The sequence below is a fragment of the Accipiter gentilis genome, chromosome 2 (genome assembly GCF_929443795.1).
Source record: "Accipiter gentilis chromosome 2, bAccGen1.1, whole genome shotgun sequence".
Taxonomy (NCBI): domain Eukaryota; kingdom Metazoa; phylum Chordata; class Aves; order Accipitriformes; family Accipitridae; genus Astur; species Astur gentilis.
The window spans coordinates 7173903-7192227 of NC_064881.1; the positions used below are offsets into that span (position 1 = coordinate 7173903).

An 18325-nucleotide genomic window follows, 5' to 3' on the forward strand; every position below is an offset into this window, starting at 1 on the left:
TGCTTTCTCAAGTCCGTAATTTCCTTTTAAGTCTCTGATCTCATATGTGTGTCCAAATGGGCGCCCTACTTTGACAATCTCTGGTAAAACTTTCAGGAATGGCTTAAGATTAGTTTTTCCCCCAAGCTGTTTCACTTCCTTCATGTGAGAAGTTACCCTAACCAGTGCAGTCAGCAAACTGGAAGAAACAGGGACACTACAGCCCTTTCCAGCCATGATCTAACGTGCTGGCTGAGCTGCTCATGGGTTTGCACTGAACCCCCATGCTCAGGAGGCTGAGGGACAAGCCCTGAATCCTTTCTGCTGGACTGTGGCAGCTGTAGCTGCCTTCAGCTGGGAGCAGGGGAGGCTGTGGGAGCGGGACACAGGAGCTGATCTGCTCATTGAACGTGAGTTGGAAAACCCAGGCTTGCATATCATCTGTGCAGTTAAAAAAGCCTTTAGTTTATGCAGAAGTCAATTTAATGGAAACCAGTGGGGCGGTTTTGTTCTTGTTTCTGGGTTTATTTTTTCCCCTCCTAATTATAACGGTAATGAAGAATGGCAAGAAATTAAGACTTATATCTGAGATCCGTTGTGTTGTGTTTAGAATCATTAGGGAAGTGAAGCGTGAGTTCTGTACCTGGGACTGGCACCGCTTATTCCATAAATGCAGCTGAAAGTCTGGTCTTCCATGCTGCTGAACATAAACCAGGCAGCAAAAGAAACTGTTTTGCTGCACACGCTGTTAACGAAGGATGTCCTACTTTCACCTGCCTTACGAGGCCGCTGTGCAGAGGTCTCTGCTTTTGCGTGCACTGCTCTTGGAGTCAAGTGGAATTTGCTAGTGCAGGCACTTTTGGATGCAACATCAGACTCGCAGTGAGGTTTTATCGCATGAAGTAGGTTTTGCAAACGACTGGCTTTAATTTGAACTTAGTACCATTAATCATTTGATGGGCGAATAGTGCTTCTGCATAGGCAAACTTCCAACAAGCCTTTTAAATATACAAATCTTGTAGTTCTAGGCTCCCAGAATCCTCTGCAGCATTTTTTGTTGAGACGTGTTGTTACTCGGTTATTCGAATATACTTTTGTCTGATTTTTTTTTTTTTCTTTTTAATAATACAGGTGACAGCCATCTTTGTGCATTTAATTATCACAACATTTATACTAATTTAATGCAGTGTTCTTTAAAACTATAAAAGAAAAAGCAGTCTTAAAAACCATGAACACTGTTTTCACTCAAAGAGCTGGTATGCATATTAAATCTGTTGAAAAACTGCATTGAGAAAATATGATCTTGCAGTGAAAATGTAACATCTACAGGAGAAATATTCCATCATGTCAGTACCAGTGGAAATGAGAAATTCTTACATAGTGTTAATATAGGATCTGTAGACCTGTGCAGTGTTCGACTCTATTGCTTACTCAGAAATCCCTACCCTTGTTTTTCAGGTTCACCTGCGAGGTACTGGCAGCTCCATCACGTTTCTTTGAATGTCACAAGTAAATTCCGGGTTGTGTTTCAAGGCGCGAGAGGAGGTGGCTTATCAAAGGGAGGCCTCTCTATTGACGACATCAACTTGTCAGAGACTCAGTGTCCCCACCACGTCTGGCATATCAGAAATTTCACACATCTCCTCAATACAAGTCCAGCAGGGACAGCAGGAAGAATATACAGTCCACCTTTTTACTCTAGTAAAGGGTATGCTTTTCAGGTCGGCTTGTATGTAAATGGTACCACCAATAACCCATTTAATTTAGCAATGTACTTGTACTTGATTTCTGGAGCAAATGATGACCAGTTGCAATGGCCCTGTGCATGGCAACAAGGTACCATGACTCTGCTTGACCAGCATCCCGATATTCGACAACGGATGTCAAACCAAAGAAGTATAACAACTGACCCTCTGAAATTATCAGGTTAGTTAAAATCAGACGTGCTATTCAGCCAAAAGATAAGGAGTCAAATTTTCTGTTTGTGTACGTTAGCGCAGGTTTCTTTAGCTTCTGGAATGTTTCATTTGTTTACAGCAACGATATAATTGATCCACAGAAAAGAAAAAAATTGAACATACAAGTAGGTTAAGCTGGGACCGTGGATTTCAAAGTTGATTTGCATAAGAAACAGGTGGATGATCCACTCCTAAAATTTCTTTCATATGCTCTGTGAAAATGCATTTATATCTGCTTTAATGAGAATGGAAGTTTTCCAGGAAGCTTGAAAAGAAAAATACTGAATTTACAATATGCAGAGTTCAAACCAGATAAAAGTGCAGCTATTAAATCCCCTACCTTCTTGTAAAAGGTGCAGTGGTGTCAGCGCAAATCTCCAGCTGGACAAAGTACTGATTCATATTATGTAATCTGTACTCGTTCAAGATGTGAGAAGATAAGGAGCAATTGTCCACAATAACTTGGAAAGGAGGCAGCTGAGGTAAAGATGTAACTCTGAGAAATGGTAGGAATCTCTATAAAGAGATATATTAGAGAAACCCCCTATATTCATCATTGGATAAAGTTTCGATTTAAGCCAAAATGACTTTCTGCATCAATATAAGGGTTTGCCAAAAGAAACCACCTTCACCACTGAATTAGTTTCCTGGGCTTTCAGACCATAACATTAGTCAAGGAAGGAAGGCACAAAAATGTCTAATTCACAGTATTATTTTTAAAAGTTATGATTTACATTCATTTTTCTGTGACACTGTCTCTATGTGAAAACAATGTGGGTAATCTAGAAAGACTAAATGGTCTCCCCTGTAAATGAAGGGTGCATCACACCAGGTCCTCCATAGATGGTTGATATTTTCCCTGTGCTCTCTGCTATTATGGCCACAGTGCTCAGCCCTTTTCCTTCCCTGGCCCTGTGGACGTGCAGTCTGTTGACTCTCTGCTCCTTCTCCCTCGTTTATTCATATATTGCTAGTAGCCCCAGATTCCCAAGAGAAGCCTTGAAACTCTTATCCTTTCTCTAACCAGCAGAGGTGTTGGAGCAGGCAGTTTCTTCTCCCTCTGTCAGATACTTCCACAGGCAATCAGGCTCAGCTTTGAGATTTAGAAGAAGGTTTGACAGAGGGGACATCAATGGCCTGTGACAATTCGGGTTGTTCAAGTACCCTCTGCCCTACATCCACATCAAGAGATGCCTCTTTTTTGAGAAGCACTGAATTAATTCATTTTACATATGATTCATGTGCTATTCATCTTCTTGCACGCTGCGCTTTAAAAGAACTAAAAAGACAGTACAACAGGTTGTCAACTAGCTATCCAGTAACCTCATCTCCAGCAGGCTCTTTTCTCAATACCTCACGCTAAACCAAGCCGTTGAAGATCTCCGTTGTCTTGTGCATCTCAGCATTATGGAATCTCAGGCAAAAAAATCTGCAAATATTGTAGGCAGGTTCAGCATTGCTCCTACTCTTTGAATTTCAGGTAATTTATTGTCTCCTCCATATTCATGAAATCCATGAGCAACTAAGCAGAAGCAGGCAAAGTGGGACGTGGTCTGTCTTTGTTGTTGAGAGAAGCCTCAGTAGTAATCTGCAGCAGAGATTATCTGAGAAGGAAGGAACCCTATTGAGAAAGAAATCCAGAGTGGTCCCACACTCACATTCAGTTGCTTTGTTTGGTTTTTTTCCCCAGATTCCTCATCAAATTATTTTTGGGATAGGCCAGATAAAGTGGGATCCATAGCAACTTTTCCCAATGGAACCACATTCATGAGAGGTCCAGGAAGTGGAACGAGTACCTTTTTAACTCATCAGAGACTTAGAAGCCGCAACTTTATTAAAGAAGACAGTGTTTATATTCTTTTAACAATGGAAGGTATGTAAATATAGCTGATATTCTTTATGATAGAGTAAACATGGAGTGTCACATACTTACTAAGTCACTAGTGCTGTAGATATAAATACACATGATGTACTTTGCAGATGAGCAGTGTTGGAACTACACGTGTATCTAAAGTCAAATCATATGTTTGAATAAATTTGTGGATAGGTACATGCACTGTATAATTCCTTTATCTCATGTGAAGGTGTATAAAGTGATGCTAATCCTGTGCAAATTATTTTGAATAGAGTACTTTGAATAAAATTGCCTATTTCTGAAAAAATCTAGAGGACATTTCCAAAATACATCATGCTCCTGAAAGGTAAAACAGACTATTTATCCATTATACTTGTGGACAGGCTCTTTGCTCTTTACTGTTAGAACTTATCATTAGAATAAGAGGAAAAATAACAGGACGTAAAGACCTTATTTCTTGTGGTTTTATCATGCAGATATATCACACCTACTATCAACTCCGCCAAGTGTTTCACCCACCTTTGTTGTGAGTACGCCCGGTTCCAGCGCCAAGCCTACCACTAGGTCTACCACCACAACACCCATCACAACAGCCTCTGTCACCCTGACCGAAAAGCCAGAGACGGAGGTTCCCAACTACTGCCCAGACAACCCTTGTGAAAATGATGGAGTCTGCATTATAGTAGATAGAGCACCGGTGTGCAGGTAACTGTCCTTATTCACTCTCAAATGCAATTTCAGGATGAGTAATGAAAGTTTCTAGTAGAATAAATCTTTGTTCCTAACGAGAGGAAAGACTATGGCTGATTAAGGCAAATATTTCCAATGGCTACTGTGAGACTAAACTTATGACCAGTTTGGGCAACAAAGCTCCTAACCTCAGCATTTGACCATTTTGAAGTACTCTGCTTGACTTTTCTGTAAATTATATTTTTAAAAAGTTTATCATTTTCAGTAATGTATTAGTCCAATGTTATAAAATGGACTGTGCATCTTCTTAGAAGTCCCTATAGCAAAATTTAGAAGAGTTAAATATAAATGCAGTTGAAACAAAAGAGCATTTATATCAGTAGGCAAAATATTTAATACTGCTCAGGCAGGAAGCAGCACAGACATTTTAGAATTTGATTCAGAAATATCATGTAGTGCAAATTATGACTGTGAATTACCAGAGTGTAGTTGCTTGCCTTTGAAACCAGCAATGAAGGCTGAGGACTAAAAAGATTGTTTGCTCTGCAAGAAAATTAATATCAACTTTTATTTAATCCTCTGTGGATAGATTTATGTAACCCACCTGGCTGACTAGCATTGTTCCAGCTCTCAAACAAGCTTTAAGGCTGAAGATAGTAACCTTATGTGATGCTGTGCCAGGACAGGTAGACTGGGGGAGTGCTGTGAGGCAAACGCCTAAATGCTGAGAGCAACAAGACTCGGGATGATTCATTAAATGTTATATCTCTCCATTTAGAAACCTTTTAAGAAACAATTCTTGTGCAACCCATCAGAAGCAGGTCACAAATATGAGTAAATGTCATGAAGCTGTTCCAAGAAGACAAAAAAAAGTTAAGCTGGATGTTATGCCTGATTCCGAAATTACGGACGGAGAACGTGTATTTCCTGACATCTCTGGACTATTTGAAGCTCTAGTGCCTATGTAACCTACTTTCCATCCTAGAGAAGTGGGTGACCAGCAGTCAGTTTCCGCTCTGATTTTGTAGTGGGAAACGAGGGGGAATGTGATACAGAACTCTGTTTAAGCTGGATCACATGAAGTCCCCCAACAGTCAGTACCTTTGCAGCGCACTGCAAATGGACTCATTTTCAGGGTTAAGGGTAGTTCTGAGTAAATGGCTTAGGAACTAGAAAAACAATACATAAGAAACAACCAGGGTTAGAAAGATAGGGACAGGTATGTATTCAGCGGTACTGCACATATCTTTTTTTTCAGTTAGATCATTGGGACCCTCATATGCTCACTATAAAAAGGTTCGGAGCTGATTGTGATGCTGGATAAGGTGAAGGAATCAAGGCCTGGAGGCTGTTTTTAGTCCTAAAACCAGACAGCTGCTAGGATCTTAATTTCTTTTCTTACTGTCTTCTTGGGGGAGGGCAGAGGCAGCTCATAGAAGTTCTTTAAATTTGACAATAAGCCCCTTCTGGCAATGAGAAGGTCTGATCAGAACATACCACGTCTACTAGCGGAGAAGCACTGAGCAGGGAAAGGGGAATATGGTGGGAACACCTTCGGCTGGCTCAGTCCTCGAACTGGGGAATTCCTGCACCTGAACTTTGGTTCAGCTGCTGTCTGGACAGAGGTGCCTTGAGAGTCTGGCCTGTGGTCTCCATCCCATTTATCTCACAGGTTCGCATTGCTGCATAAGGTGAGCTTAGAATTAAAAGCAAAGCACACGTGAGCAAACAGGGGGATCAAATTTTCTGGAGGGTGGTAAATGTAGCTTGATTGGATAAAAAGAGCAGTGTAAAGCTTCTGGACTACTTGCCCTAGGAGCTTATTCAACTCCTTCTTATAGAGGATTTTTTTAAATTGACTGAGTGAAGAAGACAGAAGAGCTTTGTGTAAAAGCTGAGCGTGACAAAAGGCAGAACTGCATCAGGATACAAGGCTAATTAGTAATAGTTGAAGCAAATATTACATGACAGTGGTCCTAGTGACAGGTCTCAGTTTCATGCAGCAGAAAGTGAGTTTTCTATCATCAACAGAAGTGCTATAAACTCCAAGGAAAAAGCAGCAGATAAGTGAACTGACTGATCCAGACAGCATCTCTATTGGTAGCAAAAGACAACCATTCCGTAGCAGCAGCTCTATAGATCAGCTGCAGCCAAGCGTTAAGCAGTCAAAAGGATCAGGATAGAGCTTGGGATTTCTGGCAAAGGCTCTCTGTAAGGACATGACCTGTAAAAGAGCAGGAAGCTGAAAGAAGCACATCTGGATGTGTAAGGACAGTGGGCCACTCAAGAGAACTTTAAAATGGAAGTCCATTTTAAGATAACTTCATTATGCCTTGGGATATAGAAACAGTATATCAGAGATGCCATTTTTCTTAAGTAGACCTTTTCATGCCTTTAATCTTTAGGTGATAGCACATGTTTGTTCTTTTACTTTCTAGATGTCCAGCTGGTGACAACTGGTGGTACATGGGAGAAAAGTGTGAAAGGAGAGGCTCCACTCACGAAAATACTGTAATAGTTGTTTCTTCAACCATAGCTGTATTTGTTGTAATGCTTATTGTCACTATCACAACCTCAGTGTGCCTTAAAAAGAAATACAGCCAAGGAAAGGAAAATGTGGAGAGCTTGACTCTAGAAGTAGTAAGTATTTTGCCTCTTTCAACAAATATATACACACATACATATATCTCTCTATATTTACTAAAAAGTAACAATCAAATTCAGTAACAAATAAATTGGAAGATGTCACATTTTTGAAGTCTGAAGACTCCAGCTTAGGAATTAAAGAGCTCCATTAAGTGCTGCTAATTTATTAAACACCAAAAAGCCACTTCATTCCAAACCTGCTCTCCTCCTCCCCCCCCCGCCCCCCCCAATCTTAGTGCCCCAATGGCAGCCTACATTGAGTGGGAGAGTATGAACAAAGGGGCTCATTTTCAATTTGTAACTAAACTGTGTTTTCTGCTCATCTATTACTGCATTTTCTACTAAAGATCTCCCCTTAAAACACCTGGATATGGTGCTAAAAAACACAACCCAAAATGTCAAAATGAAAAGCAAATCTAAAAATTCCCTATTCAATAGCCATTTTTTATGCAAGGAACAAATCAGCCATGGAAATAATGACTTAGGGAGAGGTAAAGAAGACAGCAGGTTAAAATTATCTGAATGAATGGATCAGAAAGGCCATGTAGTGAATAGCAGCAGCATTTGGGCAGGTTTTGATAGGAAATTTCACAAAGTCTGAGGCACATGGACTCTTAGTTTAAACTTGGAAATAGCAAAAGTGACATAGCTTAGAGGTACTCACAAGGCCCAGGAGAAATTTTGTAAGCAAATTGAGGAGGAATGGCCTTCCAGACAGCAGAGTTCCACTTTTAATTTTGTACTAATATTCTTTGTGTGATATCCTGTCGAGGTCCAGTACTTCTGTGCAATGCCAGATACTTGACACTGTTACTTTATGACCTTCCAATAAATAATTTTGGTTTCTTTGCAAGTAACGCTCTTACATTATACACATACTTCCCTTCCCTACACACTTTTAAAATGTGGGTTTGGTTTTTTTTGTTCTTCCCATTTAGAATAAAACATCCTTCTGAAGATAGTGCAAACAAGCATCAGTGACACAAGATGAACATCACTGGAAAACCACAATGACATCATCATTATTTGTATTACTTTTGTCTCAACCGTCACAATAAAGTTTTGTAAAGTAAAATACTGTGCTAAAGTCAGTGAAGTGTCCGACAGTGTTGTATATCACCATGCAGTGGAGAAAAATGGAAATATGTTCTGTGATGTGCCTGCCCTGTCCTTTAAGTCTACCTGAACATGAAGAAAATGTGTAAAACTGCACCCTGACTGTCAGTCAGTTGTGTGAGGGTATGTGGAGTGTGGGAGCATCTGGTTCACGGAGTTATTTGGTTGTGATCTACTCACTGTCAAAGAAATAACAAGTAATGAGGAGAGTGGTAAATAGCCACACAGACACACCAACATTAATGAGGAAGTCACAACAGAGACAATAATGAGGACCCAGAACGCTTCAGCCACTGATTGATGGTCCGTTAAAGGAACTACTCAGGCAGAGCCTTCAAGAATGTCAATGTGAAGAACAATTTTTTACTGATAGGAAGGGGGAAACATGATTAACGTGAGTATTATGGGATACCGGAGGCTGACTGGGATATCGGCTATCAGAAGAGGCTTGTGGACTTAGGTAAAAATGACTATGGGATGTTTAGGGGAAGGGCCAAAGGATGCAAAGAAAAGGGGAAGGATCATGGTGGATCAGAGAGGAGCTAGTGTGGGAAGACGGTGTCAGCAACTGGAGAGACTGGCCTGAGAAGACATCTGTATGTCAATGAACAGAGGAGATCACAGGTGTTAGGGCTTGTAGGTCTAGGTACTAGCACATGGAAGGATTGGCATGCAGAAACTGGAGGGACTGCGGGCCATGGGACTTGGGCTGTAGGGCTTGTAGGTCTAAACACCAGTGACCAGAGGGACTGGCGCATTTGCGCTGTATGTGTGTTGAAAGGTCAAAGTGCCAGCAACTGGAGAAGAGGCCATGGGCACCAGGTCTGTAGGTCCGGGTGGCAGCAATTGGAGGGATCGGGTTGTGTGTGGGTGTGTAAGAGATCTAAGTGCCAGCAACTGGAGAGACCTGGGTGTGTTTATATTTCTTCCGTGAATTTAATCCTCTGTGTGTATACGTATAACTCACTAGCAAACTTCAAGCTGAACTAGCTGGTGAGTTGGAGGAAACATTTCCACATCTGGAGGACTTGGTCTGAGCCAGTGGTTGGGGTAAGGGAGGCCAGGGTCCAGGCATGGATATCAGGCAGACTGAGAGCTGAGAGCCCATGGTAATATTCAAGGGATCTGTGATTGTGGGAGTGCTTATGTATGTGATGAGTGTGTGAGCGTATGCATCTGTTTTGCTAGCAAGCATCACGTTGCTCTATCTGGCAAGTAGGAGGCGACCTGCATACCAGTTAAAGGAGCCCGGGTCCAGGCATGGATATTAAACAGGTTTAGAAGCCACATTCAAGGGGGCTGTGAATGTGGGTGTGCTTATGGATGTGGAGATTGAGGGCATACGTGTTTTCACCAGAGAACCGCCATTCTGATCGGCTGGAGGGGAGGAACAGGATGGGGCTCTCTGCACTTGTGTGAGTGCGTTTGGGCAGCACTGTAGGAGGGTTGTGCTACCCGCGCCGCTCTGTGTGTGTGAGACAGTCTGTGCAGCCAGCCGCATTCAGGACCTGTGTGTGCGTGTGTGTGAGACAGTGTGACTCTTGGATACGCACTCAACCTTGCTACGGGCCAGACCTGCAAGCAGACCCAGCAGCAGCTGCATCCCTCGGGCTGGGATGGAGAGATCACCTGGGACCGTTCCTGGCTGGGCACATCGGCTGGGGAGGAAGGATCCCGGGTCTGTTGGATTTGGTGTCTCCCTTAACACCCTTGGTAAGGAGGGCTACAACTCAGTGGGATTTGGAGAACAGAGTAGGCATGGAAATAGGAGAAGGGCCAGAGAAAGCAAAGTGTGCTTCACTGAAGACACTTTGCGGAGGAAGATGGCAGTCACCGTGGGCACAGATCATCACATTTGCACTGTTTTGGAGGGGGCCTGCAAGAGACAGGAGTGCCAGTAATAGAAATGTCAGGTCACACCAGATGGTTGGTAGACTGGTATGTGAATATGTTCACATTTAAAGGTCAGCAGCTACTTTGATTCCCCAGAATGGATGTTGATGATCATAACATTTGTGATGCAATTTACCCTAACTCTGGGTGAAAGCAGTTCAAATGTATGGAAATTTGCTGAGGGAACTAGTCTTCCTCTGAATGCTACTGCATGGCACAAAGCAACAAAAGTGTACGCTTCTGTACCGACATTACATACGTAGCCCTCCTCTGATTAATATTCTCTGAAATGTAGTTATATTTAAAGCATTCATAGCTGGTTTTATTAGCTTTTGTCAGAACCCAAAGATTCATGAAAACAGCCAGACAAAATTAACAAAGATTTGTCAGAGCTAACAAACATCCTGGATAGGAAGATATCCTACTATAGATGTCTTAAAATAACTTTCCTATTTTGACATGTCTTCATCAGCAGTTTTCATGCAAATAATCATCCAAATGCGCCTTCAATTAAGATATGCACATAGATTTACATGGAGTTAAGAAGACACAAATGAGACTGTTCATAAATTCAACCCTGGCTAAAATACTTAACATTATAAAAAGTGAGCATTTCAGAATTTCAAATGTGAACTACCAGATTTGTGACTGCAATGATAATTTATGTCTTTTGAAATCCAGATCACATGAAATGGCATAAAAACTTACCTGTGCTTTCATCAGAAGAGAGCTTAATACACAGAACAATATATTATAATACATTATGCAAGATACAAATTCTGTAGGGTATATCCTGAAATGGGAAACTTCCATGAGAAAGAACCTTAAGCTTCTGCTTATTCATTTCAAACAGGAATCAGTGAACAGCACAACTTAAAAATGAATCTCCCAGTCAGTGAGTATGAACAACTCACTTTTCAGTGGTGTGCAGATTCCATAGAGCCAAAAGAGACTGAGTTTTTACTAATGTCATTAACTGACCTAAAAATACTCAAGAAGAAAATACTGTTTTTGCAATTTACAATGCAGAAAAATTACTCAGGAAGTCCAGCATCAGATTCAATATTGCACTTTATTGTCTACCAATCACAAAAATTATACTACTAGCTCAGGTTCCTGAACAAATAATTTTTCTCAAAAAGCTGTAGCACAACTGACTTACAGTGATGGTATTCTTCTGTGAAGAAAGGAGGTGAGCACATACGTGGTTTAGGAAATGAAGCATTTCAACTGGAGTTTTCTTCTTTATGAGTCGATGCTTTACTTGGATTTGTAATTTAACTGGTTAAAGTTACCACGCCTCAGTAATGGTCACCTCTTGCAAAAACAGCAATGAAGATTCACCAGCCCAGGTCCTACAGCTTTCCTCTGGAGCTGACTTCCCTGCTTTGCAAAGACTTTTCCTACATGGTTACTAGGACCGCATCTATTATTTTCCGTGAAAAGGCTTGATTTTGGAGATGTACATTTGATGCATTTGCAGGTAGTATGGGTATTCATCACAGATCAGATACTGTGCTCCTCAGCCAGGGAGCCGTAGATGTGGCTGCAGCCTGAGTGTTTACCTTAGGTTCTTAAAGCAGATTTATTCACAGAAAGTTTTACTAAAAATCTTTAATGTAAACTTCTCCGTATGAAATTACTGAGATACTAATACAGTAGTAAATCCTACCAGTGTTAAATCTGCACCAGGTTCCACTTCTTTTTCCTGTCCTTCTCACACTGTGGTGATTCAGGTTAACATCTGCAACAAGGATTTGCTCTGCCTGCATCCCTGGTTAGGCACATTCCACTCTACACATCAGGACTAGTGTAAAAAGCCTATTATTGGATTCCCACAATGTGCAGAACAAGGGCTTGAGCCGTGGGCATTGACGACTCTAGCCCCACTAGCAAAGACCCAGGCTTAAGTGAATGTTGTCTTCTTTGCTCCTCCTTTTCTGGGCTCCGGACTAGCTGTACAGCTGGACCCAGCAGAGTATGTGCACATTGTATTTCAAGATGTGTGCATGACTCATTCCATACTGCTGAGTCTATCAGGAGTCACAGCATGGGCTTAAAAATAAAATAAAATAATCCCAACATTCAAGTCAGTGGCTCAGGTTTGGGGGGGGGGGGGGGGGGGGGAAGGTAGGCTGTTATTCTAGCTACTTACCAGTCTTTCTTCAAGAATCTCAGCATTGCAGAAAATCTTTTAGGCATGCCACCTAATATCTATGCTAAACAGTATACACAGCCTCATATTCCTGATATAGGCAAACTACACCAATTTCATTGCTATTGGCATCACACGGATCAGCTGGCTCAGTCTAGCTTTTGCACAAGTAGAAAATAACTGAATCGTAATGTCTAATAGATGGCTGGCACTTCATTGTCTAAATGCAAAAAAAAGGACTGAACCTAGGCACTAGCTCTCTTATTTCAGCTAAGCATGTCAGGTGTCTTGTACCACCCAGGCCAGGCAGACACGGTTCCAGGGTGCAGGGCAGGAGTCATGAGTTGTCTTTTTTTTTTTTTTTAGGTGCAGATCAGAACAGAGGAGCGGTATCTCTCAATTTTTTTTCCACAGCTCTCCTTTTCCACTGTTACTGGAGCTCAGGGACTTCTGCTAAGACACAGATGCCACCTGTCAGTTAAAGTACCTTTGATTCTTATAAATAAGATCTTAATTCTCCTGTCTACTTGGGCTGCATTTTCAAGCTGTATCTTCAGTGCTGGTAGTACAGCTGGTCACGTTTCAAAAGGAGAAGATAGATAACCACCAAATAAACTGCCTTTTCTGAATGGTCAATTGCTGTTTCTCAAATCTAGAGTTGTTGCTTAGAGAGTTTTGTAGTATTTAACGCAGTAATGGCAAAATATCTGAAATTATGAAGAAATTAAATATACAGTATTCTCATTTTCCCACTTCTTTCATCTACATATGTTCTAGTTTTTTGCAAAAGACAGCTTTAAAGTCAAGTTTTAGTAATTCGTTTTGTGCAAGAAGAAGATTATGAATTTTTTGCAGCAGACAGATTCCATGTTGCTGCTCTCCTTGTCCTCTCCCCTTTCTGAACATCAACAGAATGAACCAGGAAAAAAACGCAGTGACTACAGCAATTCAGACTGATCACCCCTCCTACTCCCAAATTAATAATTTTCTGGAGTACATATGGATCAGTCTCCTTTGTATTAAACTTCTTCAAAACCATCACCAGTGCCACCCTTTTCAATTTTTTCATGGAATGCTTTTTTCCTGCCCCCCCCCCCCGCATGTTTATTACTTACGACATGAACATTATATCTGGTATCATAAAGGTTCCAGAGAGGTTTCCATTTTCATTTGCTCATGAATTCCTAAACTCCTTCCACTTGAGATGAAATGGTCCACGCTTGATCTCTGCCTTTGACTTCACCTTCTGTGAAAACAAAATTGCATCAGAGAAGCCTAACTTGAATGTCTGGAACTTAAAGGAACAAAATCAAACCTCATTGTTTCCCAAGGTTGCAATCCTACAATACATAAACATGATTGCTCTTCCAATGCAATACTCACAGGAGAAAAAGATTGCATGCTTTTTATCAGATTTGAATCTTATCTCTAAACAATTGATGGAACATTTTGATTAACTTCTTAACGATAGCATTTCTGCTTAGCAGGTACTAATGTGTAACTAGAACCAGCCATCTTGTTCTGCTAGAGCTCTATGTATGTGCATTTGCCCTTGACTTTGTTTTTTTTAACACCATCTGGATCCATGCAGTCTATGCTACAAAAAGCCAGATCAAATCTTGTCAGCAGCACGTCTCCCTCTTCATCTGTGATTGCTTTTTTTTTTTTTCAAACTTCTCATCATGTTGTGAACACTTGGGTTTGGAGGCAGCTTTCGCTCATGTAAATGATGTTTGCTTGTTCAGAACAGAGCATTATAAATTACATTAAATAACATTGCAACTTCAGTTTAGTTTGTTAAGTAAGCTATTAGTTTATTCAGTTTGGTAGTTACTAAGTTGTTTAATAAACTTTGTTTATTAACTGTAGTAGGAGTCTCTCTTAATCCTTAGAAGACAGGTTTCATTCTAGCTGCTACTGTCATGCCTTTGTCACCAGAAAAGGTTTGTCGAGTAAGCTGAAAGTAAGGAGAGAAACAGAAAATGAAAGTATCTATCATCTCAGCTGGCATCTATCAACTTCTGCAGGCACTCAGGACAACTGCAGGTTTGCCTTGGCCAAAAGAATAATGATCGTGCTTAAGCCTTAGCATGTGTGATTGGGAGGAAGGGAAAAAGAAAGGCTGCTGGGATAAGGAAATTTGAATTTCCCTATGGGGAAAAAAAGCTCTAAGGAAAATTAAATTGAGATCACAAATACCCACTATGGGCCACTGCATGATAGTCTACAGGCTGCGTCTCCCAAGCAGATAGATGCTTCTTTGCAACATGAAGCCTGAACAATTCCTTCTGTTCAGCAGCCCACCCATTTGCGCTGCTTTTCCCAGGTTCCCAGCTCACAGCGAGATCAATCACCACTACTTGTGTTCTTTTAAAACCTATGTCCATTAGCTTATAGCAATGTGCACATCTCTCACTTACAAGCACCATGAGACCTCCGGCTGCCCCAGCTGCGGCGCTGCCGAGCCTCTTTGGGCAGCTCTCTCCCTCGGGGAGGTCTGGGAAATGGGCAGCCAGGGTGATGTGGAGGCTGTGTTGCACAAGCATCACAAAAAACATATTTCATCACTGGAAGACTGAATAAAAACTTGGAAGCATAACCCCTTCCACGGTTTCTGCCAGAGCCAGAGCCAGTGGTGGTACCCTGTGGTGCTGGGTCCACTGTCCCTATGGAAAGCTCATCCCTGCATAGGTTGCTGCCAGGGGTAATAAATAAGAGCGGTTCTTGCCTTGGACGATTTGTTGGAAGAACCCAACACTGTTTCACTGAGCCACTAAAGACCAGATACAAATATTTGCCCTTCTCCTTTGGGAGGGAAGTCCCCATCCTGCACCCAGTCCTCCTGGCCAGGAAAAGCGAGGCTGCCTGTCCTGGTGCTTTGCCCCATGCTGGCTTCCCTGGCCACATCCCCACGCAGTCACACGGTGGGAGTGATTGCACAGCAATTTGGTTGGCATCAAGCCTCCTCGCCGGCTACACTCCGACCATGAAAGGCTTGCAGTGCACTGGCTGGCAACCACCTTCCCCCCCAAGAGTGAGCTTGAGCTTTGGAACAAATTTGAATTTCTGAGAAATACAAATAGCCACAGATACATCCATTCTGAATGCGATGCCAGCAACCTCAAAGGCATTTCTGAAATGAAATGTGGGGAATGGAGGAACAGGGGTTTATTTACCCTGTTTTCCCCAGAGGTTTATTTACCTTTTTTCCCCCCAGGGTTCAAATGAGCAAGCCACTCTGCCCTTTGAGCTAGCAAAGTCATAGAAATCCTTTCATTTACACCATAATCATGCCTGACTGCCTAGATTAGGTGGCGCTTTCCTAAGAGCAAGTCATCTTGGCTTTCACTTGCCTTGATTTATACCCATATTGCACAACCCACTTTGCAGGCATGTCAGATCACTCTCAAGTTGGCTGTGGTTGGGCTTACTTGCATATTTGCTTTCTCCCTTGTTTCCCACAGCATCTCACTGGTCTGGTAGACTAAGACTGGGTGGGCTAAAAATGATTTTTTTTGTTTCTTCCATTCCACAAATATTCTTCAGCTATAAAACACTTCCCCATTTCTTATTAGGTGGCATGAAGACCATTTCAAGGCTTTCTTACCAAAAAACCCCACGGGCTGGGGTGCAGGAGCTTGGGTACGTGGGTGCTTGCTGATGCGCAGACAGACGCGCAGCGTGCAGCCGGGTGTGCGGGGCCCGTTGCACAACAGGAGGGTTTTAGAGCTCAAAAGATGGAAAGTTTGATATCTTCGGAAATGCAAGGCTGAGCATCAGTTTCTTAATCAGCAGTTACAGCTGCTGTCAACTGCCTTCCTGGCAACCCCCTGCTGATGGTGGAAGTGGTTTAGGGAATATTTTGCAATACAAAGATCACCTCTTAAAGGGGAAAGCAGAGCACTTTTTGCTATCTTTCAACTGTAGGGCCAAAGCATTTTTGCACACTGGTTTTAGAGCAGTGGAAAAATTAAATAGGCTAATAAGCAGTAGAGAAATCCTGACCTTTCTTTACTACCATTTTATTCAGCATATATATGAATGATCAATTTGTGCTGAATAACTTGCATAGTACCTGTGAGCGCGTGCCTTCCCTTAGTATATTAAACAGGAGTACAATACAAATCCTCTCCTTCTCCACCACTTTTGGCCTTTGTCACAAGGAGTGCTGAAAGTATTTGAAATTTAAGTACTTACTGGTGAAGTCAGAATATTTCTTGCACATCCCTCCCAAGAGTCACTCTCTAAGGCTTAGCCATGCACTCCTAATGGTCTGGATCATCTCAGATGGAGCCACACATTAGCGGGATTACTCTTGCCAAAGGCCTTTTTCCCAGCTGCAGCAGGGCTTATTTGTCATTAAACCTCAAACTTCAGTTATGTTTAACAACACGGCGACCCGATGCAAATACAGAGGTATGCAGTACAAAGCTTTTACGAAAGCAGAAATGTTGTGGGTCCCAGCAGCTAGAGCCCCAAATCCTCTCCACAGATGTGCAAAAGAAATGAGGGCAGCAGGAGCATGATGGTCACCCCCCTTCAGATCCAGGGACTGCAGGATGCAGGCCCAGACCTCTGAGCTGGATGTTAGGGATAGTCATTAAATATTTGCTGATGATGTTAGGAGTTAATTGCTCCAGTAAACTGGAATCTTGGTACTTTCAAGCTCTGACAGGAGTGAACTTGAATGAGATAAATGTTCTTGCACTTACGAAGTATTTTTACAATTAATTGCCCAAATACTCCTGGGAAATAGGAAATCGGTTTCCTCAGTTTATTGGAAAGACTGTTAAATCAGGACTATTAGGAGGCTTAAGTAAGAGCACAGAGTAAATTGCTGTCAAATCAGATTGAGAAAAGGTGATCCACCAGTACCTGTTTGTTGGTTTGATGTTTTTCTGCCCCGATGGTGTGGTTTAGTCCAGCAGTCACAAGCAGGGACACGGCGCTCAGTGGGAGCAAGCCCAGGACCTCTGGCAGCGCTGCTCCGCCATGGCCGCAATCGTTGCCAAGACACTTCTTCCCCCTTAGCCCCCAAAACCTGACAGCCGTCAGCTTCCTCACTCTTGGCAGACAGCCCTCAATAGCTGGATGAAGGTGGTGGGAGTGGGAGAGCCAGGAGTCCCTGCTGATGGGTCAGGGGACGATAACCTTGATGTTGCTAACTCCAGGGGAGCCCAGGGCTGTGGTCTCAAAAAATGCAGTTTGCCAGGCAGCTGAAAGGCGGTTACAGCCAGCTTTTATAAGCTACCACTTGATCTTCATAATAACTGTTTTTTATTCTGTGTTTTCTAAGCTCCTTCCCCGTGAAAGGAGGAAGATGCCTCTGACAGTGTTGCAAGTATGTTGTAAGTTGAGATGGCTATTGAGAAGTGTCAAAGTTTTTCCTCTTTTCAAGTAACTAAGACCAAAACTTCCAAATTTTAAAACATTCACTTAAACCTTGTAAGTACCTTGAAACATCATTAGTACAATTTTTTTCCTAAGCTTGCAGCTTTTTATTTCATATGTTGTTAAAAAAATACAGCTTCCATATAAATGTCATGAGATGTATGAATGTTCAACTTCAGTTTAACAGGAGAAAACTATTAGCAAAACAAATCAACACCTTTCATTATTCCAGGTAGAGGAGCCTGCCATGCTCCACTTAGCATGTCCGAAAGCACAGGTTCAGGCAACTGGAAGAAGGCAAAGCATTACAGAGACATGTCCTTGAGCCTTAAAGTTCCCAAAGTTGAAGGGCCCTGGTAAGAAATCCTCTGCATTAGAGAATTTTAGTTTGGTTTTTTTTTCCCAGCATTTCCTGTCCAGAATGCTCCTGAGTCTTAGCAAAATTAGAAATCTTGCACCACCGATTAGCTTCTAAATTGCTTTAGCTAGTTGTAAGGTTACACCAACAGTATCGGTGTACAAGAAGGATTGCAATTGTTCATTCCAGTCTCAAACTGGAAAGAAAAGAAAGAGAAGCTGGCATTCTTATGGTCAGGAGTGTAAATTTATTTTTTTATAAAGGAACCTCAACTGTTTTCTTAA

At 42.0% G+C, this 18325-nt stretch overlaps 1 protein-coding gene and 1 long non-coding RNA gene across 2 annotated transcripts in view; one reads left to right on the top strand and one right to left on the bottom strand.

Moving 5' to 3' along the window:
- Positions 1-8084, top strand: part of MEP1B (meprin A subunit beta) — a 30127-nt gene extending 22043 nt beyond the window's left edge. Inside the window, exons 11-15 of the mRNA XM_049822564.1 lie at positions 1438-1905; positions 3628-3810; positions 4269-4497; positions 6921-7122; positions 8067-8084. Of these exons, the coding sequence (XP_049678521.1) occupies positions 1438-1905; positions 3628-3810; positions 4269-4497; positions 6921-7122; positions 8067-8084 (1100 nt within the window). The remainder of the gene's footprint in view (positions 1-1437; positions 1906-3627; positions 3811-4268; positions 4498-6920; positions 7123-8066) is intronic.
- Positions 8085-11236: 3152 nt separating this feature from the next.
- On the bottom strand, positions 11237-17602 carry LOC126048084 (uncharacterized). The gene is made up of 4 exons (XR_007508782.1): positions 17168-17602; positions 13408-13538; positions 12293-12742; positions 11237-12192 (listed from the first exon to the last, which is right to left on the bottom strand). It is a non-coding gene; the product is annotated as an uncharacterized LOC126048084 (long non-coding RNA).
- Between the last annotated feature and the right edge of the window lie 723 nt (positions 17603-18325).